The 26748-nt window shown below is 32.5% G+C and overlaps 1 protein-coding gene across 1 annotated transcript; it reads right to left on the reverse strand.

The window, feature by feature from the left end:
* Positions 1–1102: 1102 nt before the first annotated feature.
* On the reverse strand, positions 1103–14943 carry LOC130612903 (GTPase-activating Rap/Ran-GAP domain-like protein 3). The gene is made up of 25 exons (XM_057434236.1): positions 13662–14943; positions 13521–13581; positions 12674–12754; positions 12374–12467; positions 11993–12111; positions 11835–11899; positions 11660–11723; positions 11407–11433; positions 11090–11165; positions 10498–10596; positions 10286–10386; positions 9880–10037; positions 8638–8744; positions 8042–8154; positions 7690–7767; positions 7357–7440; positions 6873–6984; positions 6086–6181; positions 5789–5890; positions 4961–5127; positions 4037–4189; positions 3782–3851; positions 3612–3692; positions 3383–3501; positions 1103–3116 (listed from the first exon to the last, which is right to left on the reverse strand). Exons 1-25 carry the CDS (start codon positions 13763–13765, stop codon positions 2175–2177), a joined length of 3273 nt encoding a protein of 1090 aa, XP_057290219.1. The 5' UTR covers positions 13766–14943; the 3' UTR covers positions 1103–2174.
* Positions 14944–26748: the final 11805 nt, after the last annotated feature.

Below are 26748 nucleotides of genomic sequence, written 5' to 3' on the forward strand. Positions count from 1 at the left end.
GTTGCAGGGAGCTGGCAACCTAAAATAAAACAAAACTCACTAGGATGTAATTAAAAGAATCTCATCTTCTTTTGTCCATTTGCTTTTCTGCTCTTCGTTGCTTTCGCCCGTCTCACTTTCTCTATCCTTTTCACACGTATAAGGTAATAAAAATCCTCTCGCAACAACGACAGCATTCGCCATCAGAAATGTCAACACAGTACCAGCTGCTAAGCTTAAACTAGCTACCACCATCACCATAAGGAAACTGTTTTTTTTTTACTTCGCCTTTAAATTTTTCTGCTTGTCTCTTTGCTTTTGGTTTGTTTTGTTTTGGAGAGAACGCAGTTGAAGTACAGTGGAAGCGAGAACATCTGATCGCTATTGGTCAAACTGTCCAATGATATTTAAAAAATTTATACGGCTATTGAAAGCGACACTAAAATTGAATTATTCAACGTTGAGTGTTTGAGGGTCCTTAAATTATTAAAAAATATATCAGTGCATAACAAACCGAGTTTTTTTCTCATTAATATTTATTATAAAAAATTAACAGTTTTAAAAAATTGGTTTCAAAGAGCGCCATATTTAACACGCCCTGTATTTCTTTTTTAGCATGTTTTAAATATTAAAATTTTTTCAACCAAAAAACTGTCCGAAGTAATGTGTCATGGTGGCTAACGTACAGTGTCAGCGCTGTTGACACAAAAAAACTAATAAGCGGAGCGCGTTTGTTACATTCACATGCACCGTGGTTGATGCTGTATATACTAAGAGTTTAAAGGCGAAAGTCCATTTCAATCCTTTAGCAAGTCGGATAAGGCGAACGCATTAAAGTGCTCAATGTTTAGGAGCGCTGAAAATAATTTTGACTTTTTTAAGAGCGCTGTGACGTAATTTCATTATTTCAACCAATGATTGTGGTTAAATCGCCGCTATTTTAAGTTTGTGCGCGCACTTCTGTTTGCAGTAGACATTGTGCAGCTTGGACGCACGACTGCGCAGCGCTAAGTACGTGTTGCTTTGCGATCGAAGTGGACTTTCGCCTTTTGCCTTTCGCCACCAAAAGACATAATATAGCTGTGAACTTGGAAAGTTTGGGTAGTCAAGCATTACAACAAAATCCTAATTTCTCATGTTCTTTTTTATATAGATCAGCAATAAGCTATCACATCCATAATCGATTATAAAAAATAAGAATGTGATAATAGTTCATTAGAAAAATAACTTTGTGTCAATAAAACTGACATATTTACAATTTGTAACCGCTACGTCTCACTGTCTAATAAAAAGGCTGGTACGAAGTAGACTACATTGAAGAAAATCTGTGCTTTCGTCCTTTTATTAGTGCACAAATACGCATTTGCAAACGTTTGAGATTGAGCGAAGGTAAACCAAAATATTCAACAACACCAGTGGAGAACAATTGAACAAGTGCGAAGGAGTACAAACAATACCCCATTTCTCATATCTATTTTGCCGTAAGTAAAAAACGAGGCTGCGTATTTAAAATCGAGGCAAGTACAGTGAAGCAGTAGTGATTATTTTTTCACTGCAAACGCATTTGGTTACAAAAGCTAACAGTTACCCAGGGTGTCCACTTAACAATTTTTAACTCCAAGCATATTAATTGAGCAAACTGTAAAAAAATGAATGCAAATTTAATTAAGAACTGCTTTGAAATTTAATTCTTGCCAATATATTTTGAAAAATAAAATGTTGAGATTTTTCCTGATATATCAAAGAAATTGCTGATATTCCTGGCTTTTTTCTGAAATTTTGAAAATATTTTGCACATTTCTGATAAACTTTTCTGACAGAATTTACCTACCAATCTCGTTTTTATTTACGGACAATATGATATGAAAATAGGCGTATTACATACACATCTATCTCGACCAATATATACAATTCCATTATCAACAAACACCAACGTGTATTATTCGAACGGACACTCGCATACTATATTTCCATACATGTACATATATATAAAGAAAAATCATTTTTATTCTAACAAGCAGTAGCAAAATGACAGGTAAAAACAACAATAAATAGAAATTTGCATATCATAATCATAACTCCATATTTTCGTATTCAATCCATGTTTTCATCACGAACTGTCGTTTTTTTGCAGGAGTCGCTCTAACGGCTTTATAACATCTGATATTAAATGGTAGTAACTTTCTTGGAAATGCTCATACTATCGTCGACTTTTTGTGCGTCGGTAACGTTGAAGAATTCGTCACTGACAAATCCCACGACATCGTGTCATATTTACTCGTTACAACAATACTTTGCGCGCGTTTCGCTTTTTGAGGACTTTTTTTCGCTGTTACGCTGGCATTTACACTCTCCGGTAATGACTTCACAGATGCTGTTCGTTTCTCGATAAACTTAGCGCCGACTCGTTCAATTCGAGCGAGACTATTCGAATGTTGATATTTTACGAAACGTTTTTGCGGTGTATAAAAGAAACTGGCTTGCGGTAATTGGTTGACGGGACTTGTGGGTAAACTCCGAGTCCTGTCATTCTGTTGTGCCAGCTTCCATAAAGGAACAGCACCGTCCGTATTAACTGAATATTTCTTAACGTTTCTCTCTGATACTTTTTCAATGTTCTCAATTGATTTCGACGGGCTGATTATCATTCTATGCCCGTCTAATTTATTAAGGTTCTCCGAAGATTTCGATTTAACAACGAACGAATTCGATCTCGAGCGAGTTTTAGGCGCACTGTTATTTAAATGAGAGTCTGTAGTAGTCACGTGCGCTGGAGACGTTTCTTTAGATGACAAAGGGGAGTCATGAATATGTATTTCAGCTTCGCTGATGTCTCTCGGCGAACAAAATGCTGCCGAGTCCGAGTAAGTTCTGGCCGGCATACCAGCCACGCGTAGTCTGTTGATGGCGTTCATTTTGTAATTATTATGATCTTCATACACGCCGATGTTTCTTTGTCTCAACACGTTTGCAATATCATCGAGATCCGTTTCTTCGTCATTCTTTAATGCGTCTAAACCAGCTAATTCGGACAGCCCGATTTTCAAGAATGCTTGCGACTGAATCGATACACTATTCCGTTTTTTGATGTTCACGGGAGATTCTGTTGTAACAGTTGACGTAAAGTAAATGTCTTCCTATGAAAAATGATTGCACAGGTTACTTGGAAAAATATTTTAAACAATTTGTGAAAATTTGCTTAAAAAGCTCAATAGCACTAGAAAACATTTTACAACTGAAAAAGTCTAAGTTTTCCTTTTTTTGATTTATGCCAGAATAACACGAAACACGACCTCTTTTTTAGGGTACTGGTTTTCTAGCCTGTTAGAACCCTAAAAAAAGTGACTCTCTCATGAAAAAAATGACACCTCTCGTGTACAGCTTTGATTAAATTTTTTCTTACCTTAGCCGTGATTAACTTCAGTCGAGGTACACAATGCGTATGCACCAAGTTGCCATTAACCATCAAGCGAATTTCAATGTTATTCTCAGAGAAACCCAGGATGAAGGGAAAAGCACATACTAAACGAAACAAGATGTCGTAAATTCCTCTAATGTTGCCATCTGTAATTTCACATGCTAACTTAATAATTATTTTTTTTTTAAAAAAAAAACTACTAAAAGTTTCTCACCAATATTTATAGGCGCGTGGTTCCAATGAAAACTGACTACTTCGGATAGCCCTTCACGTAGCGTGACAAAAACTGATGTATCTACAAATAATGAGAAAGAATAAACAAAACAGAATAGAATGCCGGATTTCAAAACAAGAAGCAGTTCAAGGTCACGGTTGGTTACTCACGACTATACGTTAGAAGAAGTTCGGGTTTCTCTTCGTCAAATACGTCCAGCGCTGACACTATTTTCGGCTTCTATTATAAGAAGAAATACCATATAGTAAATCATCAAAAATTTGCCCTACATAACACAACTGAGCACGCCTAATATAATCTGGAAGTTGATATATTTCAGATTTTTGTGACGGCGACGTATTTTGTGACGGCGGCGTATTTTATGACGGAGACATATTGTGTGAAAGAAGCTTGCAACGACATACCCGGTAATTAATGATGCTTTTCAACACTGATACTTGCTTCGTCTGTACGTTGATGACGTCAAACCGCTGACGCAGACCGATACACAATAATAACTGGTCGTTAATGTCATGCACAATCGTGATGGTACGTGGAGATTCGCTAACGTAAAAATCCTGACATGACAAAAAGAAGGTGCGTAATATACACGATTTTATTTAAGAAACACCAGTTTAAGAAACATGAGGCTCAATTGCCAAAAACTTCAGAAACATCAAAGAAACACGAAAGATTTTTTTTTTGAAAACTATAATATATAATGAAAAAAGAATACAATGAAAATAAAACCAAATGAAACTTAAACATGTTCTTCTTTTCATGTATAGATGTGAAAAACAAAAAATACTGTAGTTAGGCGCGTGTCCTAATCATACTGCCACTTATGTGGTGTGATAAAATATATGTTTAAAGAAGCAGAGGCTCAAAATGCTTTAAAACTTAAGGAAACCAAAGGTATAAAAAATGATGTTGGACTTACGTTATAGAGCTTAAAAAGTTGTTTAACAAGTCCTTCTAAATTTTTGAAAAGCCTTTTTCGTTTTCAAGATATTCACAAAATTTGATAGCAAAGCGACATGCAGATCCTAAGTTATGGGGTCGTTAGCAAAAAAATAAAGAGGCCTGGCATGAGCAAACCAGTCTCATTTTGGCAAAAGAAATTATATTAATCAATTCACCATTATAGTATCTATGCATTGATAAAGTTTGAGTGCACATCCCTAAGGTAAATGTGATTATCTTGAGAACAAAAAGAGCTTTTTAAAAAATTTAAAAATACTTGTTAACCATCTCTTTAGCTCTATAATATAAGTCCAACATCATTTTATACCTTGGGTTGCCTTTGTCAACGACAAAATTTTCACTCCTCCAAGAGTATATGTACTTACTTTTTCACTTGCAAAACGAGCGGGCGGGGCGTCTGGAATTTTGGAATTTTCTTTCTGGTACCATATACTCGATTCTTCCCAATAAAAAAGTGAGATGCGTTTTCCTGCAGCTAATGCCAATGCAAGGAAAGGTGATTCAGGTCGACTGATGGAGTAAACGTGACAACCTGAACAAATAGAAAAACGTGTAAACAAAGAATACACACACTTTTGATAGAAATAATTTTACGAGAATACAATTCTTGAACTTTGGTGTAGTTACTGATGCTGTTGTGGCCTCGGGCTCACTTTATTAACAATTTAGAACAACCCCAGTCTAAATTTTGTCATCAAGGCTGGAGCTGTTTTTATTATCAATAAATAAATAAATATAAATCAGACTTTAAAACGCTCGAAACATAAGAACAACCAGTCGTATAAAGAGTGTTTATTACACAGACCAATATGGAGTACACGACATCTTTTGTATACAGCATTTAGATTTAAGTCTCGTGATTCGGTCATCATCGACCAAAAATTTCTTCATATAATACTCAAATTGTGTGTGGCTGTGATACGCAAAGGAATGTGTTGTGTTTTCTTTAGAGAATAGCTACACACATTTGCTATTCGATTAAAAGGTTTTACACTTAACCCTTTAAATCTAGGAAAGACGTGCATTTGCAAAAAAAATATGTAAATATCTCTATATATCAAAATATCTCAAAATGAATATCTCGCATCATAATTCCACCACAGGATGGGCATTTTTCATAAATGTTTTCAATACAACATCTAGTTGAACACTAGTGACAAACACCCACACTTTCTACGACATTCCATACATACCTTTTGACTTTTTTAAGTAATATTTCGCGCACTGTCTTCTGCATACAGTAAAAGGACGTTCATTGGCTAGCTCTGTGAGTGGTATTACATAGATTCTGCCGTCTAAGAAACAAGCAAAAACATAGACATTTCAGCCGGCCTGGTCTTCATAAATTTTACCCAAAGGAAAAGCTGAAACGGAAGCGTTTGCGCAAATTAAAAGCTACAAATCCAACAACACGCATATCTGATGTTTCTTGGATTAATAGAAGACATGCAGACAGCAATTCGCACAAAAAATCGAGGAAAAAAACTCACTCTTTTTAACTCGAACAACAAATATACCATACTCGTCCATTACGTTGATTTGATCGGCAGTCATACTGCGATCAAATATGTGGCGAGCACCGCTATCTAAAGATGAAATAAAATTTATCATGAAAAGCATTGGTCAAAAAACTTAACCAATGCTTTTCTATATTTTCATCAATCTCTTTCTTCTAATAATACTAAACTGATAATTACGCCCGTGTAAAACATGGGCGCAAAAAAAAAGACCAGAAATAAAGAGAGACATTAAATCATTAACTTTGGTCTGATCACGTTTTAAAAAACAGACATTTTCTTAACTAATGTTGACATAAAAAAGCTATTCTCGTCATTCACACCACAACAGAGGACGGTGTCTCTTTGTTACAAACATTACAGTAAGGTTGGTCTGTTTGGAATTGCAAAAAAAAAAAGGATTCGTCATGATGATTGGTGAAGAAACTTTTTCCTTCATATTCTGTAGTAAACTATTTGATTTTTGACATTATACCTTGTATAAAATTATTTTTCATTTTGGATCAATTGACCTATTTATCGTGCTGTTGACGGACGTCAAATTTAGACAAACTTAAATAATGTCTAAAATCCACATTGAGAGTTTACAAAGTGGGATAAACATACATAATGTGATCCAAATGATCCACAAGTTATTTGCCATTCAAAATGGTTCAAAAGGATACCTTTTTTTTAGGAGTTTACTTGAAGAGAAAAAAAAGTTAATGTAATAAATACACATCTATAAAAAATGCTTAACACACGTCAAACTAAATTTTACCTGTGATATGATAAATACCAAGATCACATGACACGACAAGGGAATTACCAAAGGAATCACCACATATGATTTTTCTTGGAAAGTTGGAGAGTACGGGTTGTGGATCCCAGGGCTGAATAAGTAGATGAGAAAATTAAGGAACTGAAAAGAATGGCATGAGACAGTTGGTTAACTGATATAATCTTTGTTAAGTCATGTTCACATGTGCGAAAAAATATATTTAGAGGTCATAATTAAACAATAATTTTTAATGGCCATAAAATGCACGCAGTTTTTCATTCTACAGACTCACTCAGCAAGGGATATTATCTTCCTGATTTTCAAAAGGCTATAAACTCAGTGTCAAAACTTTTGATACATTCATACCAGCTATCACACGAAAAAACAATGAAAAGAGTCGCTGTGATAACAAATTTGAGCTTTTACACTTGTTAGAATAAACTTATTCTCACGCGAAAACATAAAAACAAGTGAAGATACGTACAGTATTCTTGACAGCCAGTAAACCTCCAACATTGTTGACACTTGTAGGTGCATGACCTTGCATGATTTTATTGACTTTCAGCGACTAAAAATGCAAAAAATAGTGTACTACTCCACTTTATGGATTCTACCTATATACCACTATAAATCAGCTTCTTAAACATTCAAGTTTTCAAATAGGAAAAAAATAATTATTCACAAGATGCAGGACATTTAATCAGATCATATACGTATTTTTGATTACCAGGCATGATTACTTTAATTAAGTTTTGTAACTGGGTTAGTAACTTAGAACGGGATCGCTTATGAGACTGTGTTTTGCTTTTTTGCTTACCTGTCCAACTTCAAGGAATGCTCTTCTTCGTTCGATACTGTTTATTTGATCACTCATTGCTCGTTTAATACCAAATTTCTAAAATTTGAGAAAACAATATTTTCATAATGGTTGTGCATATTGAAAATCTAACCTCACCCAACAGCAAATATGTGAGTGGTTTGCAACCTGTGTACAATCCTACAAATTCACCCACTCCTCAACAAGGGGGTTTTGAAGAAAATAAAACTAACAATTTGTGCAAAAATTCAATTCCTAGGATAAAATTATTTTTGACCCAAATTATCAAGTATAGAAATATGGTCATAAATATATGCATCAATTGCAGTAAAGCAACCAAATATATACACACCTCGACTTTAGCCCACTGATCATTTTGTAAGCCTTTTATAAGACTCTCCAGTGTTCGTTGACGCTTGTGACTGAACACTGGACTGACATAAGCTGCTTTCTCTCCATTCATCACTAAAACGAAACAAAACAATGGGGAATTGTGTTTAACCTTTTATGTTAAACAGAAAAAATAAAAAAAATAGATATTTTTTTTTGTTTTCTAAAATATTAATTAAGGCTTTGCAAAAAATCTTTGAAGTGTTGGAGAGAAGCTTAACATTATAATAAAAATACATTTGAAAAAACAACAACACTAAGATTATTGCCTAAAAATTTACCATAGGGTGAATTTTAGAGCAGGCAATTTAAGGTGGACACTCTTAAAGCCATAATACAAATACAAAAAAGAACTTATACCCATACTTAACTTTGCCCACCTATATCAACGTTAATAAATTATTACAGCTTTGTTCTTTTATAATCATATATTTGAAACACAGTAAATGGAATTATTGTGGCAAAATCATAAAAAATTAAAAAACATAAAAAGGTGAAAAAGAAAAACAGAAAAGCAAAAAAACATTCTCGATGCTGATTGTTACCGTAACAACTTACATTTCGTGAGTAAAAAGGAGCGGAATTCTTGTGGGTTGACAAAACGTGCCGGCACTGGCAGTGGTGGGCCAAAAACTGGAACATTTTCTTCTGAATAGACCGACAGCCTGAAAAACAAAGTAAAGGTATGAAATTCGTATCTATCTTAACCACAAAGTAACCCAAAGATTTGTATTTTTGAAATGCTGAACATGATTGTGAATTATCTGGATTGTACAAGCAGACCTTATGGGTCAATAGATATTCTGACTGGCTTTTGGTCCTGACCACTGACCAAAATTTCAGGAAGCACTGAAATTAATTTAATATCTAATTCTTACAATACATTATTTGATAAAAAAAGAACAACAAAAATGTCCAGTTTTATTGATAAAGCACAGAATTTTGAACCAATTATTTTATATAAAAGTTTTCTCAACATATCTACGTTGTCTTTAAATATTAATTATTTATCAGACAATTTATCCCTTTCTGGTCTCAATCCTTCACCTTTTCTTACTCAGTCAACATAAAAAATTATTAAAACTCAACTCATCTTTGGTTCACTAGACAAACAGAGATTAATTGCATATTTGTTGTAACTAAACTTAAAGAGGGGTGTATATAGGAGGAAATGTTGCATTTTATGTAATCAGTCATGCTATGAAAGTTGGATAAAAGTTTTGTAACTACGTATAATTGCTAAGGAAGTGTTTAAAGTTATATCCCATTTGTTATTGTACATTTGAAATCTTTTTACCTGGGTGGGCCAGAACAAAACCAAAAAAAAGACAATTCTCTCTGTTAGAAATTTCACAAATGTATATTTCGTAATAACACTTTTTGTGTTTCTACTTTCTGTTCTACATTTCTTAAAAACAAATTTTTTGCTTTTGTATTAAAAAAAACCCCAAAAATACAGTGGCAATACAATCTTTTAATATTTATAGAATAATTTCAACTTTTTTATGCTTAATAAAGTTAATCTTTTTTTTTTACATTTTTCTTTCACTTTCATTTATTTTTGCAACATACAAATTAAAAAGAATAATTTTTTTCAGCACTTGTGTATTTTTAAGATGTGAACATGAATCATATCACCTGTTTAAAAGAATCACCAGTCAGTGAATGATTGACAAAGATTTACATAATTAAAGAAATGGGAAATGCACGCTATAAGAAGCAGTGGTAAAGATGATTTTTCCCATTTTTTTGCTCAAAATGACACCAAGTTGTGAAATATTTGAACTGGGATTTCCTTACCAATAGCTCTTGTTTTTTTTGCTGTAACGAATAACAGCAAAAACATGAGTAAACTTTGTTCTAATCGACGAGGGTTTGAATGCCAATTCTTCTTCTGGTTCACCATCGACAAACACAATGACAGCTATGTCATTGCCAATGTGGCGCTTACGTTCAACCTAATGTATAAATAAAAGAAACTTGTTCAACCACATGAAACCAACCGTGAATTGAAAGCTTATGTAGTATAACCTATTACTTAAAACCCCCCCAAAAAATCAAATATATTTATACAGAATACATAATATAAACTTAATGTATCATAAATAATTTAGTTTAGCTTCACAAACTACAATGAATGACGTCATGACATAACTGACATGTAAATTTTTAAACCAGACTGACATTTCGTCAAACAAGAGCTTACCTGTTGTGTATCTTTGGAATAGGGTAACATAACAGAAACATGAAACATAACTTCATGTCCTTCAAACATTGTATACAGTGAATTAATACCAGTCATGTTGTCTAAAAAGTGAAATTTTTAACAAAAAGTTCTCTTGAAGATTTTAAAAACAAAGTAAACTAATTTCCTTATGACATGTAAGTCAAAAACATCTGCAGAATTTAAAAGTGTACCTTTGACATCTAATCCACCTCGATAACCAGTCCAACCTTTTAAATCTACTGTATCGCCCAGAACATGCAAAAAATTTTCAAATTCCTCACTACCACTCTCTAAATGAGAAAAACGTTACCACAAACATCATACATTTATTTTCTAGTTCGGGTATCCAAGAGGTTATGGGTTCAATCCACATATAAGACCATTGTCTAGTCGGGCAGTAAGTTCAAAAAGATTTCTCTTGCACAGATAAGGACGCTAAACACTGTGGAGCTGCTTTGTGGTCCTTCTTGGTAAAAATTGACAGGGTATATTCCTTGAAATTAGTGAGGCTAACCATATTAAACATAAATCAATATTACATTAATTCAGTATAATTGCAGGCTTATACCAAGTTATTATGACTTCACTCAATATGTGTATATATCTCAATTTTTCAAAATCCAAAACTTTTTTTAAATAAACATCCTTAAAAGTTCGAAATAATGCTGGAATGACTGATTATATCTTTGGAATGTCTAAATACTTTTTTTATCATGAGATAAGTCTGTAAGATTTAATCTTGGCAATGTGTGTTGTAAAATGCAATAGATTTTAGTCACTAACCATTTCCAAACATCTCATCATCAGTGCTTTGTCCATGCTTAGCATAAATGACACCAAACTTAAAATTGACCGAACCCTAAAGAAAAAGAAAGAACTTTGTTGTTTTGGCAAGTTTGTCTTTCTGTTCAGTATTTATGGGTGATATATCTCTATTAGTCATTGTTTTAAATCCAACAGGGTAAAACAAAAGTGGTTGTTTTTTTTAGTTATTAAATGGACGATTGTGTTTTTTTTATTACATTTATTTAAGTTAATTCTAAGCTTTATTTTGTAATGTAACATTTAAAATGTCAGGGGGTTGAAACATAACAAAATACCTCTTGTTCTTCTAAGACTAGCAGTTCCTGAAGAAAAAAACACAGACAAAGTTAATGCACATGAGACTACACGTTATTACACCCATAATGAACCACACACTATTATACTAATGTAGTTAATTAAATAATTTCTAGAAAGCATGTGCTTTATCTCATTTTAATAAGCTGCAGGTCTTTTTACAGGAAATAGATTTTAGTACACAGTTCTTTAAGTGGGTCATGCTGATGAATTTATGTTTCATATTTTTGTTACCTTTTGAACTTCTGGAGCCACAATTTCTTTTGGAGTTTTTTCAAGTTTATCCATTCCAAAAAACCTAAAAACAACAGTGAATGTTTAAACACAAGATGTTTAAACACAACTGTCATATGTTAACTTAAAAATACCTTATTGAAAGAGATATGTGTTGTTGTTATTACGTCAATACCTTAAAACCTCTCTGGCAGAGTTGCTCTTGTTTGGCACATAGGGAAAAGATATTCTACGACATCCCTATAAAATAGTAACAAAAACATAACAATACAGTAAACGTCACAAGAGATTGAATGGTTCTCTGTCCAGTTTTCACAAGAACTGTCTACTTACTGACTTCTGCCATAATATTGCTCGATACTGTGGGATACCATGATTTTCAACATCAGTCAAACATATAGACAGCGCGTAAGTTTCCTTGTTTGAATCGACAAACACATAATTGCTATGGACTAAGATGAGAACAAATGCAATACAGATAACTGACATCCTGGGACGGAAAAAAATTAAAGTTTCCTTATAAAATATTGCCATTGCAAAACAAACAAGTATTCCAACCACCACATAATAAAGACAACTGAGAAGAAAAGTATTAATGGATCACTGATTGTGACATCATTGCAAATACATATCCTCAACTGCTAGCCAGCTTAGAGTGGATTTTCCACACAACTAAATACATAAAATGTATGCACTAACAAAAAATTAGGTTACCTTGGCCTAAAAAAAATTTGAAGTACCATCTTGTTTGGAATTCTGGATTTTCCAATTTTGCTAACGATGGGGATCTCGCAATTAACTGAGTAAACTAAAATGAAAGGTAAAAAAGTAAATAACTAAAAATGATATAAACTTGATAACAACAACAACGGGAATGGTAGCATTGCAGGCAGAGAAAGAAGAAAATTACACTCAGAAATATGAAATTGTGATCCTGAATAATCACTTCAATAAAATTACAATTTTAAAACCAAAGAAAATGTTACCAAACAAACAGCAAGTTAATGTACAAACCTTTACATCATCACTAGGCTCGACACGAAATCTGCTAGCTTTTCTCAGTAATGGGCTGTTTGATTCAGCTTGAACAGGTATCTGTAAGAAAAAATGAAACTTTACACAAATTAATCACTGCCAGTCACACATTAACAAGGTAAACTTTAGCTCCCTATACAGTCACAACTGTATATAATGGCCACTAAACGGAACCATAAATATTGGTCTTTTAAGATAGGTTGCTGTCACAGACAAAACTTTAGCTGTCTGAGACAAATTGGGCAAGAATTTATCATTGGTGCCTGCAGCTTTCATTCTTTTACAATAATAAAGTTTCTTAAGAAAATGTTTGTTTCAATTCTTAAAAAATTAATTGGCTTAAAACTTCTGAAACCATTGCAACTTTTTTTGTTTAATGTAAACGTGGCTGTTATAAACAGGTGGTTGTTATAGAGAGAGGTGGCAGTTAACACAGGTTTTACTATAACAATAAAAAATTTTAGAAAAAATAATTAAATTAATTTTTTGTTGTTCAAGATGACCCTGAAACCTCAATTATTATAAATTATTGGCAAAATATTTCTAATAGGTAAACATACAAAAAGTCACTGATTATGGACACTCAACCTTAACCATGGTCATTTTCTGAGTTGTGTAAAAATACACATTCTGCCAATTTTATCTTGTATTCTGCCAATATTATCCTGTATAAGAATAGGAGGCTATCAACTTTGCACAAGGCTAATGTTATTGATAGGAAACCTTTGAAATTGACCATAATTCATTTCCAAAACGAATCAAGACTTCACAAAAAAATATATTAGTAAAACTTTGTACATATCACTACAGGATCTATATGACCTACCATTTCCATCGATCCAAAATATTGCCTACGGATAAGCATGTTTCCCAAGTATGACGGAGACCTGAATTAAAGTGAGTATCAACAAATTATTACTTTCAAGAAACAAGAAGTTTGATACACTTACTCAAAAAATACGCATACCCTGAACGAGAGCCATTTTCAACAGTTTCTGATTTGGTTTTCCTATGATATAGTTTACTAGAATCAATGTGAAAGTTTCTTTGGTCTGCTACAACCTCCAGCATATTATTTTTTTATCCCTAGGTAAACAAGAGATGCATTAATAATCTGTCCACAACACGCTAGGTACAAAACAAGTGTATTTCATTCAACAATGTGTATACTATTAGAATTCTTTAAACTATAAAAATTTTTTTATAAGATATTGATAAGCTGAAAAATTCTTCTCACATTACAATGGAAAACCTTCTTTTAAAACTTTGGCTCTATAAACATAGGGTTAATTATAAATATTTTTCTCGAACAATGAAACATAAATTTCAAATCATTGTGCAGGTGAAAAGTCCCTTTAAAATCTTCTTTTATTTGTTGCTTAAAAACTTATAATGACATCTGCGCAGAATAATATCAGCAATAAAACAATTTAACTTAACGTGTGCAGTCTTTCAAACTTAACTTTGTTTATGTTGGCAAGTAACTGTCAACATGAACTTCTACTACGTGGCCTTTTACTCATTGTACATAAATCTCTATAGAAAAATGTTTGGAAATTAAAATTAAAGATCTCGCTACAGTATTTAAAGAATATTAAATCAGAATTTTTTTGGAGACAAAAATAGAACAAAAGTATATAATTCGTATATACATATATACAACACAAAGTAGAATTTAAAACTGTTTTCGATCATTGAAGTAAAAAGTAAAAAACAATTTTATTTAACATCTTTTTACTGAATGCAAAGTAAACACATATTGTTGTCATCCTTTCTAAACGCTTTATTCCTTATCCATACAACAAAACTTTATGATGTAAAAAAATTATGTTTACCTTGATTATGACTAAGCAAAAGAAAATGACTGCTGGTAAACTTTATTAATCTGCAAAGATCATAACAAATGTTTGATCACAACAAAAAGCTACACTTCTTCCTCTTCACCTTTATTAAATTCAACACAAAATATCCACACATAGACATGAGATAATTTGAAAAAACTCATTTAATATGACGTTGAAACAAACAGAGATGAAGACATGTATATGGTATATCGTATATCACTATGCTAACACTTAACACATGATGACATTAACTGACAACTTATCAAAGTTTTCTCTGTTTGTACTTAAAAAACAACAATTTTTGTTCTCTTTTAAAAAAACTCTACATAATATAACCTTTCCTATTGTCAAAGAAGAAAATTGTAAATACTTTATTTCTGTGCTAATTCCCCTCGTCAGATCACGGATAATTAACAAAAACAAAAGAAAACACAACCCAACATACTTTAAATTAATTACCAGTTGATGATGTGATTACAAAATAACCACATTAACTATACAACTTTAGTTTAAACTAATTCTTACTTGTTTAAATTCTTCCACATTTAAGTAATAATATTTATTAAGTTTGCTAACTTAGAATGAAAAACATATAAAGCTTACCAATACATAAACCTCTAACTGATACAGAAACCTTTAGTCATGTATTATCACATGTCAGGGAGGTCAAACACATACAACAGCCACAAAACTCTTCTCACAAAATTGTAGAAAGTATTGAACATTACCCTTCAAAAACAAATTTTTAAAATTATGCCACTAACTTAAAAACTTTAACAAAACATGCTACAACATATATTCCACCAGCGGAAAGTTTCTATATATATATACATTCCAATATTCCCAAAACGATCTACATTAATTTAAATTTTAATCTTTTATTAGAAACTTTATTAAAAAAGTATATTACAGAAGATGCATTACAAAAGATGCAACTAAAAACTCTAACATTAAATTTTGTGTACAGAAACACAGAAACAAACTAAATTATATTTGTAAGACTAGAGAAAAAAATTGTAAAGAATACTGAGGTGAGCAAGAAGTTAGCCTATCAATAGAATCAAATAATATATTATTAAAACAAAATGCATTATTAAAAGAGTTTATTATAAAATATATATAGAAATAAAAACATGATATGCCTATATATAAAAATATAAAACATACATTTAACAGCTATGTACATGGACAACACAAAGAATAACGTATTAGAACTTTTTCTTTGTTAATATCAGTATGAGAAAATTTTTTTTAACTTACATACAAAAAAATAAGCAAAGAAGATGTGTGAAAATTAACACAGAACTTTTAATACTACACTGTAGTCAATATAGTTATAAACAAGAAGGCATTTAGACTTTTGAAGTGTTAAGAAAGCTCATATCTAACTGTTTTGTAATGTTATTGTTACTTTCTACAAAGTAAAATAATATAACACTAAAAATAACTACATAAACAAAATTTATTGTGTTTGTCACTGAATTAAAATTTTTTCTCTGCATTATTACACTGAAATGTACACATGGCATAATTCTCTCATGAACTGATCCTTTCAAAAAATAAATAATAGATGTTAAAGACAACAAAGTGAGTTACAATAGAAATAAGCATCCGTCTTTTAGCTTTTTGAAACAATCCTGTACTTAATGCATCGTTAATGAGTGCTTAATAAATATAATCATGCTACAAGCCACATTGTTCAAACCCACTGTTTTTATGAATTGTTTTGCATATTTGTCTGTTGTAGCATTGTAATGTTTAAAATATAACAATAAAAAGTTGTAAAATTATAACTGTTTAAATAGAGCTTGTGAAAAAAGCAAGTTTCTTTTAAGGCATATAAAATTATCTTAGAATGCCACTGAATCAACATTTCTTGTTTGCATCAATTGAACATGATACTACAGAATCCTAAAGAAATGGCTATTACAACATGGTCTACACATTTTGTTTCCAATGACAACATTTATACCTTGAAGGAGACCTTTAAGTGATCTTAAACTGTTTTTAATTTTTCTTTTATTATGTCATTTTTAAAGTTTCAAGTGGATTTTGATACTTGATTCTTAAATATTCTTAAATATTAGAAATGTTTGGACCTCGGAACCCATGTTCTTATACAGTTTATTCTTACAAAAATTTATAATCATCTGTGAAGGCTGTGCTTTCTTAAATTTTCATTTTACTTAATATTCATTGCGAACTTTTTTGATAATTTTGCTAATTGCTTAGCTTTGTCACCATATTGTGACAAGTCATTGTGACAAGTTTAATTAATTTTGTGTCATGCTTAAAAGATTGTTTTGTCAATCTTTTGAAAGTATTCCTTCTTTTACTTAGCACACTAACATTAAAATTTACTTTGTTTTTTATTGCCTACTAAAATGCAATGATGTTACCAAAAACACATAAATGCACAAGATTATTATGGGCAATGTTTGACTAGAAAAGATGCTTTTGTCTAATTTGGTGACAAATCATGTCATTCAAACAGTGCCTAAAGGAAGAAAATCATACTCATGTGCATAAAATACAGTTGGAAATTTAACTTGCTTAAACAGTTCTGTCATAACACAGCTGGAATACTAAACTTGAAAAAGATGGTACAATGCTAATCCATACACCCTGTAATAAACTAAGGCAAAAACTTTCAGGTATAGTGTATGTGACATGGTTAGGGATCTTCAACATCTGTCTTTTAACATTATTTGGCAATAATAGCATTTCATTTTGTCTACAACAATGTTAAATTTGCATTGTAATGCTTACATTTAACTAATTGGTTTTGCCATTGACCGTATTTAGGTATCGACACAAAGCTTGGCAAAAATATTTAAAAGTACATTAGAAAAAAATCAGGATAAATAAATCATATGACTTCATTCAGTCGAAGATTATGGTTATTATAGATATTTCCAAAGTCCTGTGGAACCTAAACATGGGATAAGAAAAATGATGGCAAATGCAGTCTTCGCAGAAATTTATGCAGAAATTCAAAAATTTTTCATTGGTAAATAATTGCTAAATTTACTTCATAAAAAATGCAGAAGACAGTAGTCGAAAGTAATAACAAACCTTCACCAATGACTTCGGCAGGTTTATTGTCTATCATCAGATATTGTCCACCTTTAGATGGTGATTCTGTTATGACTAATCATCTCTAACGAGCCACTGTTGTACATCATTAAAGCTGAAAATACTTTATTCTCTGTAATCTCACCTTTGCAACGCTTGCATACAAACTGAATGTCAGCTCTTAACCTTCCACTAATACTACTGCACTTCTTATGTACCCAATGCTTGCAAGTCTGACAAAAAATTGAGTTACTACCAACCCCTTTCCTGCAAACTCCACAAAGCCACTTTCCAACTACAAGGTCACACTTGGCTGCAATGCTACTAATCATGACTTTAGACTTTGCTGTGTTTACCTTTAGCCCTTTCTCTTCTAGTCCTTTCTTCCACTTCTCAAACTTTTCAACTAATTCTTCCATCAACTCTGCTATGAGAACCAAATCATCTGCATACATTAACTCCCATGGACAACCTGTTCTGAACTCCATCGACAGCGCTTCTAAGACTAGAATAAACAACAAAGGACTAAGTACAGAACCCTGATGTACACCAACATTTACACTAATTCATCACTAAGTGAATCGTTAATCCTGACACGACTTCTAGCATTGCTGTACATAGACTGTACCATCGTAACTAGCCACTCATCCACACCTAATTTTCTCATAGCCCACCAAATAACTTTACGTGGCACTCTATCAAAAGCTTTCTCTAAATCTACAAAGGCAAAATAGAGATTCTTTCTCTTTCCTAAATACTTTTCCTGAAGCTGTCTGAGTAAAAATATTGCATCTGTAGTGCCACGCCTTGGAACAAAACAAAATTGCATCTTATCTATATCAATTCTTTCTCTAAGTAACTTATCAATCACTCTTTCAATAACTTTCATTACTTGATCAACCAACTTCAAACCTCTATAGTTACCCCTTTCTAATGCATCACCTTTGCCCTTGAAACAATTCACTATTACACTTGACTGCTACTCACTCGGAATAGCACCATCCTTTATAATGTGGTTAGCAAGACTTGTAATAAGCTCAACTCCAATATATCCAGATGCTTTTACAATCTCTGCAACAATACCTGATAATCCTGCAGCCTTGCCAATCTTCAATTTCCTAATAGCCTCCACTACCCATTCTGTCTTGATCTGCATAGCTGGCCCTTCTACAACATCATCATCAGACAAATTATCCTCGTCCCAAACAAACTCAGTGTTAAGCAACCTCTGATAATGATTCTTCCAAGCTACTCTTTTCTCCTCCTCTGTGCTAGCCAAAACACCTTCATCATTATGTATACACTTCTCACCTACAACATCTTGATTAGTCTTCTTCATTTGCTTTGCTATCTTGAATACCTCATTGCGCTGGTCTTCCTTCTTAACACATCTGCAAATCTGTTTCTCTCTGCTTCTGATTTTGCCTTATACACTGCTGTACGAGCGCGACGCTTAGCTTCTAAGTAAATATTTTTACTACCACCTGACTTCCACTCTTTCCAAAGTTTCCTCTTTTCCTTTATACACTGGTCAACCTCATTATTCCACCACCAGGTCTGTCTATGTCTAGCTGGTCCTTTCGTCCACCCACAGGTATCATCAGAAGCTTCTACAAGACAATTCTTCAAAGTAGTCCAAGTACTTTCAACATTGTCACTATCACATTGACTATTGTAGGCTAACTGCTGAACTTTTGCACTAAATTGTCTTGCTACAATCTCTTCCTTCAGCTTCCAGACTTTTCGACGGGGCCTGTAATTTCCCTTGGCTTCTTTAACACTCTTCAAGAAAATATCACAAACCAGGAACCTATGCTGGGAAACACACTCTTCCCCCAAAATAACTTTCATGTCCTTCACCACTTTCTTGTCTGACTTTTTAACCAGGAAGTATCTGTGTCTTACAACCACCTGACTCATATGTTATCAGCCTACTCTGTCTCTTACTGAATGATGTGTTGCAAACCACCATGTCCGTTGCCATTCCAAACTCAAGCAATCTCTCCCCTTCCTTATTTCTGCCCCCAAATCCATAGCCTCCATGCACACCTCTATAACCTTCAGATGACTTCCCAACATGACCATTAAAGTCGCCGCCCACCATGACAAGTTCAGTGTCTCCAAACTTTGATGTGACTGCTATCAACTCATCATAAAACTTATCTTTATCTTCCTCACTGAGTCCACACTGTGGAGCATAAACTGACAGAAAAGTGACAATCCTATTACCTATCAAAAACTTTATTACTATAATACGACTATTAACACGCATAACATCTATTACTTTTTCTACCCACTTCTCTGCAACGAATATGCCAACTCCTCCATATCCATCACTATTACCAATCCAAAAAAGCTTATACCTTGCCCTCCTACCTTCCACAAATCTCACTGAAGCTCCTCTCCACCTGACTTCCTGAACACAACACATATCAACAGATCTATGTTCTAACATTTCAACTACTTCACCTGCTCTACCTCTTAGAGTACCAACATTTACACTAGCCATCCTCAACCTAGTGTTATCTACCTTGTGATGTGATAGCTGGGTAATGGTCTGACGATGCTCACACCTGACATCTGTCCTACCGTGCGCGACACCTTCACTCCTTAGAGTTCCAGCCCCGTTTACGCAGTTTTTCTGATCAACTGTTCTTACGGCCATTAATAAAGAGTTTTGGCATTGTTTTACAGCTGGATGCCCTTCCTAGCGCCAACCGTTCACATACCGGACTGGGTGTTTTTTAAAGTGACACCATCACTATGTGGCATTTCATGGGACTTCCACAATCGCCCCTTTAAACTAAGGTATGGTGGAGGACGTTTAACTCCTCTCTTGTCTCTTAAGGAGACCCTTTACCCTAAGATATAAAAGTGTAAAGATTTTTATAAGACCTGCAAATGTGAAAGACATCCATAATAATCTTTAAATTTTATACTAAAATTTAAATTTCTGATCTTTTAGATTTATAGTGTTGGTATCAAAAACTAATTTTAAGTCCTTAAATTTATTATCATCTATTTTAAACAAATAGTTTTTTTATAAATCTAGAAAGTTTTTCAGACATAAAAATTATTAACATATAATAATTAATGCTACAACAAATTTCAATACATATATTGTAGACAGTTTTAATTTTGGCAAAAAAGACAAAAAAAGCTTGATGTTTCTTTGTTTCATTTTTCTTCTTCACCGCATTTTGAAACAATCACAGACACTTGTTTATTTTACAAGAAATTTGATCTGTAAAGTCATTTTTCATACAATTTGAGAAGTTGAGCAGCATTAAAGTGCCATTAAAATAGACAGAAAAGCACCCTTCGAAATTAGTCAAAAAAATAGGTCTATAAAACTCTCAGTGAAAAATCACTTGACAATCTCTTGTGGGTAAATTAAATTATTGTGAAAACACAAAAATGTATTTAATTCAATGTATGCATGCACTGTTTTTTCTTTTGCTTGTTAAAAAATGATATTTTACACATTAACATTTAATGCTTTTATTAATATAAATGGGATATAAATGAAAAAGGTTAATAATTATATTTAAATACTTAATTAAGCTGTATAAATTATTATGTCATTTAAGAAATATCAATTTTTAATACATACCACTTTCTGTCTTGTGTAATTTTTTACTTGTTAGCTAAGCATTGTTAAGCATTTAAACTTTATCAATGTATATGTATTTCAAGAAAAATTAATTAACATGAATAGCAACAAATCATTAATTAAACAAAACATTTAATTATTTTGTAGTTGACAGGCTAGACACAAAATTAAAGCTAACTACGGAAATAATTGATGACACAAATAACAATCCAAAGGAAAAAATAAGTTTTCAGAAAGTAAAGCAGAAAACAAGATGACATGCTTAAACAAACAAAATATTCTATTATTCTATGCACCAAATTAACAAGTATAATTAAGATTACCCCGCCAATGCACATGTTTTAAACTTGGGGTATTAGAAGTTTATTACCCTAACCAGAATAATTAAACACGTTTTTAATTCACTTAACCAACACATGCAACACTTTGATCTATAGAGGAAGCATTGTAATTTGTGTTTCTTTTTATCTATAAATATTTTAAATTAAAATTAATTGGATCATTAGCGAGTGAACAAAGGGAAGGCTTGAGTAATATTTTTTTTCTGTTCTTACAAATTTAAAAATAGCTGAGTGTAAAACAAATAGAACAAATTTTTTTGCAAAAACTGCAAGGTTAGGACATTCGAGTATTTTGGCTTTGACAGATGCCAGATCACACTGCTAAATTCAACAATTTCAACATACAGCTTAGTTGCTCAATTGACATCAGGCCTCTCATTAAAGGGGCTTGGAGGTGAATCAAAGATTCTGACATTAATTATTCTTCATAAATTATGATGTCATGTTGGCTCCACAAAAAGTTTCAATATTTTATATTGTTATAAATTCTGAATATAGATTAATAAACTTAACATAAAGGGATGTAGACACAACACGAAAAAATATTTAAAATATCCTTACAACGGTACTAATTTACATGTACATGACCTTAAAGTTTTTGCCACTCACAACCTTGGGTTAACTTGTCAGTTATAAAAAAAGTTGTAGGCTATAGATACTGTTTAAAATTCTACTGCAAACCAGCTTGCAACAAAAATATAAGGGGACTGGTACTAAGTAAATTGCCAACATTCTGAAAATTTTCTTGGTGTTTTTGATTTTGTTTTCAGGCTGACACAACTTGAAACAACATGTTATTCAACATTTTTTTTGGTACAATTTGCCATACCCCAAACATACCAACGTATTTACTCATTTCGTCTTAATACAACATTATACATTTAAACAGTAACATAAGGATTCGAAAATAATAAAACCTTGGCCTAAAATGTTGGCCAACATGCTGGTGGGTGTAGCAAATAATACCAAAAACGTTGGCCAACAAATATTAAAAAAACAATAAAATGTTTGTCACCATTTTTAGACCTAAAATTGTTTCAAGATATGTCCAAAATGAGTGATTTTTTTACCTAAAAAGAACAGCAATTTCTTTGCTAGCATTTTTTTTCAATATTATTACTGTTAAAGGCCCATTAAAAAAAAACATTTTGCAGCTAAAGAGTAGTTGCCGGTCAGTTAAACTATTTGTTTTCCTATCCTGATGGTCAAATGTCAAATTTTGACCAGTGATCGTTTACCAGGCGTTACATTGTTGTTATATTGTTCAATGGAAAGAAATTCTACTTTCAGCTTCTTTTTGCCAATGGTCAACAATAGTCTAGTTTGCAAAACAGAATTGATAGAAATAACTTACCTTGTACAACAGAACAAAGACATAACACAAAATCAACAATATGAAGAGGCTTACCATTCCCAGTACTGGAAGGAAGTGGAGGGTGCAGAATTTATACTGAGATACAATCTTTTTGTTGGCAAAAAACATCTGAAAGGATTTTCTTGTTGTAACAATGAGTAAGTGTAATTGGTCAACAAATTGGCAGACTGTTGCGGAGCAAACAATAAGTTAAAACAAGATGAGAGTTGTAAGGCCAAGATTGTTGTAGACACAATTGGTTTAATTGCTGCCATGAAGTGCTTGAAATTAGTGCTGAGCGTCATTTCTAGAAGATGCTGATCAGAGACTAGCTAATTTAGCATTCTGATGGAGAAAGTCTTGCTCTTCAATTTGCAAACTTTGTCTTAGGAAATGATTTTTCTGTTCTCAAACAGCTAGTTGATTTTAAAGAACAGATAGTTCATCAGGCGAAGAGATCAGATTTGTTTGTCAGGTCTAGTTGAAATTACAGAGACAGAATCTGTGGATTGGGAAAATTTTGTTTTAGGAACATGTTGAAGATATTGATAGAATAGCTGATGTATTGTTGGAATAAAAACCTTAATAACAGCGACTGGGAATACTGAATTCTATAGAGCTAGAAATTCCTCATAGCCAGGACAATTTGGAGTACGTTTCTTCTTCAATTTAGATGATTTCTGAAAAGCAACATATATTTCAGCAGATTAAATCAGGTTAAATGGTTTTTGATGTTTAATCTTTTTCTTCTGAGCCCTGTGGCATTTGATGAGATAAGAAAATGGTTGCATTCCATTTAACACAAAAACTGACACAACAAGCTAAATCAGCTAAATTTTTTCTATATTTAATTAATCAATTTAATTAAATATAGAAAAAATTATTGAGCAGCAGACATAAGCATATAAAAAAACTGCTAGTACTGAAAATGAAAACTATCAGGCAACTACAGCTTAAATACTAGTGTCGACTGCTAACCAGAAAGGCACATGGGTAAATGGTACACTATGGGTGATAACAAACCAGAGTTGAAAGGAGATCTATGTGTGCACATTACCACTTAAACATAAAATTATCAGTCACATAAATTTGCCTTTCTAATATGCTACATTAGGAGATCATCTTCTATTTATGCAGGCCTCGCCAGGAATGGCGTGCGATCGCACGCGCACACGCCCACACACGCCATGTTTGAATGTTCCTGTGCGATCTTCGCACGCCAAAAAAACACTAAATACCTCAGGCGTGCGCTAATCGCACACCAAAATAAATAATGTTCTGTTCAATGAATGCGCACATGATTAATATAAAGTGCCGATCGTGAGTAAAGCTACACATCTTTGAGAGTACGAGTACAAATAAATGTGAATAAAATAATTCAGAGTGAGAGTACAATGCGAGTGCGAGTAAAATAAATAAGGGTAATCAATAATTAAACTACTCGCAAGTAAATCTTTAAAAATCATGTTACTCGCGAGTTATATTAAAGAATAACAAAGACATTAATTTTAATTCACCATTTAATTCTTTTTTAATTTAGTTGCTCTTTTGAAATTAATAAATAAATTTTAAAGTTCAACTTTTCCTTCTTTTACTTCTTTAAATGCTTTCGCTACTTTCATTATATGAAATCACTTCCAGCATGTTCTTTCGCAGAAATCACTTCCAGCATGTTCTTTCGCAAGCACAGAGTCAGCATGATATCTAATTATAGTTATGGTGATCAATTGCCACATGCAGACTTTTCTTTCTGAATCTTTTTCAACAAACATTGCTTTACAACTCAGACAACAATCTGTATAGTTTTAAAACATCGCCATAGAAACAGGACGTCACAAAGCTTGTAATTGTTTTGTTTAGGGGGGAATGTTTTAAGATCGAAGCAACAATAATAACGTGAGGGATTTTTTTATAAAAAAACAGTTTAATGTTTAATTATATTTTTTTTAAAAAATATAAAAATAAAAAATATTTATCTCTAAAAAAATATTTACAAAAAAGTTATTAACTGAAAGAGTTTTATGACTGTAACTTGCATGTTTTATAATTTTTCTTCGTTCTGTTGCTACGTCGTATACTTTTTTTTTCAAAAATAATGAATAATGAACGCATCGCACATTTTAGTTTCGTCACAACAAATTACCTGCTTTTCAAAACATGGCAAAATTAGTGTTGCTGTATGTGAGTTCTATGATTATTCGAAAAAAAATGGAACAAAAATGAGTACACGCCATCGCACGCCATTAAAAATTATGCCGTGCTAACAACGCACGCCTCAAAATTATTAAGAAGTATCATGTCGTGCAAGCTCGCACACCAGCATTTTTCTTCCTGACGAGGCCTGTTTATGCGATTTGTTATCTTTTTTTATGATTATCACAACAACCATGTTACGTCATCTTTTTATGTATTTTTGTTGTTCATTACAGAGAACCAAGGTATAAAATGATGTTGGCCTTATATTATAAAAAGTTGGTTCAAAAGTCTTTTTAATGTTTTTAAAAAACTCTTTTCGTTCTCAAGATATTCACATTTAAAGAATTTCAGATTTAATTATGGTGCATAAATTATGATGTCATATTTAAGTGAGAGCAAATTTTGACATTTTCTGTCATCAGTAATTTTAGACCTGTTAAGGGATGTGCATTGAAACTTTATCAATGCATAGATATTCTAGAGGTAAATTGAATAACATAAAACTTTTTGCTGAAATGACATTTGTTTGCTTGTCCCAGGCCTTTTTATTTTTTTTCTGTAGACCCCAGAAGAACTTAGGATCTGCATGTCAGTTTGCAATCAATATTTGCAAGTAATTATATAGGGCCTAAACAAGCTTACCCAGAAAATTATATCTTTGTGTGACTAATTTTAGATGCAAATAGTAAAGAAAAATATATTGATAGAATGCTTTTAGTTAATAAGGGGAGATGACAAGCTTGCCATGCTTATTAGGTATTTTAGACATACATTTATACTACCTTAATATAGTCTAGGAGTGTTGGAAGAAGTGTTACTTGCAGAATAGGTTCTGCTTGAAAAAAGTTCAGAGAGTTACTTCCTTTGTTGACTAGCCAAGTCAATTGAGGTAACAGGTAGGTTGTATGAGGCCTGTGTGAGAAATGTATGTTGTACAGTAGTAGTGAGACATTGGCAGTGAAGCAGGAAAATCTTGACCGTTTAAAAAGGAATGATATGAGAATAGTCACATGGATATGTAACGCCAGTTTGAGAGACAAAAAGAGTTCAGATGAGGTAAAAAAAAGGCTATAGGTATCCATAGCATTAAAGATGTTATCCAAATAAAAAGATTGAGTTGGTTGGGACACTTGGAAAGAATGGAAAAGGATAGTTGGGTAAGAAAGTGAAGAGTCTTAATAGTTCCTGGGGCAAATCCAAAAGGTAATCCAAAAAAGATTTGGTTAGACGTTAAGGACAGAATTGATGCAGAGGAATTTAAGTTTAGATCTAACATAGTCTAGAAGAAGAAAAGAAAAGTAAATAAAAAGAAAGCATGAGAATTATGAGAGTTGGAGAAATGATAAGCAAAACATTTTCTTGAAATGACAAAATGGCAAAGCAAAATTTTCTTATTTAATACAATCTTCTAGATGAAGAACTTTAGAATTAAAGTAAAGCTTAATGTAATGCTCCCTGCTAGGCTTAAAATTAATAAACCATATTGCCTTTATTTTGTAATATTGATAATTCCTTGAAACCAAAAAGAACCGACTTATGTTAAATTAATTTAAAGATAGCATAATAGATATTAAAAAAAGTCTTCCTGAAAACATAGTGGCAGAGATTTACAATATATACCTATATATATA

This window comes from Hydractinia symbiolongicarpus, chromosome 10 (assembly GCF_029227915.1).
Source record: "Hydractinia symbiolongicarpus strain clone_291-10 chromosome 10, HSymV2.1, whole genome shotgun sequence".
In the NCBI taxonomy this organism is placed as follows: Eukaryota; Metazoa; Cnidaria; class Hydrozoa; order Anthoathecata; family Hydractiniidae; genus Hydractinia; species Hydractinia symbiolongicarpus.

Bases quoted from the DNA above. Each gene is read 5' to 3' on its own strand.
- LOC130612903 (XM_057434236.1), bottom strand. From the start codon at position 13,765: ATGCTGGAGGTTGTAGCAGACCAAAGAAACTTTCACATTGATTCTAGT. The intron at 11,434-11,659 runs GTAACAAAAATA...TTTTTTCTTCAG, and splicing joins TGGCTCCAGAAGTTCAAAAG to GAACTGCTAGTCTTAGAAGA. The intron at 5,891-6,085 runs GTGAGTTTTTTT...CTTGTTTCTTAG, and splicing joins TGTTGTTCGAGTTAAAAAGA to ACGGCAGAATCTATGTAATA.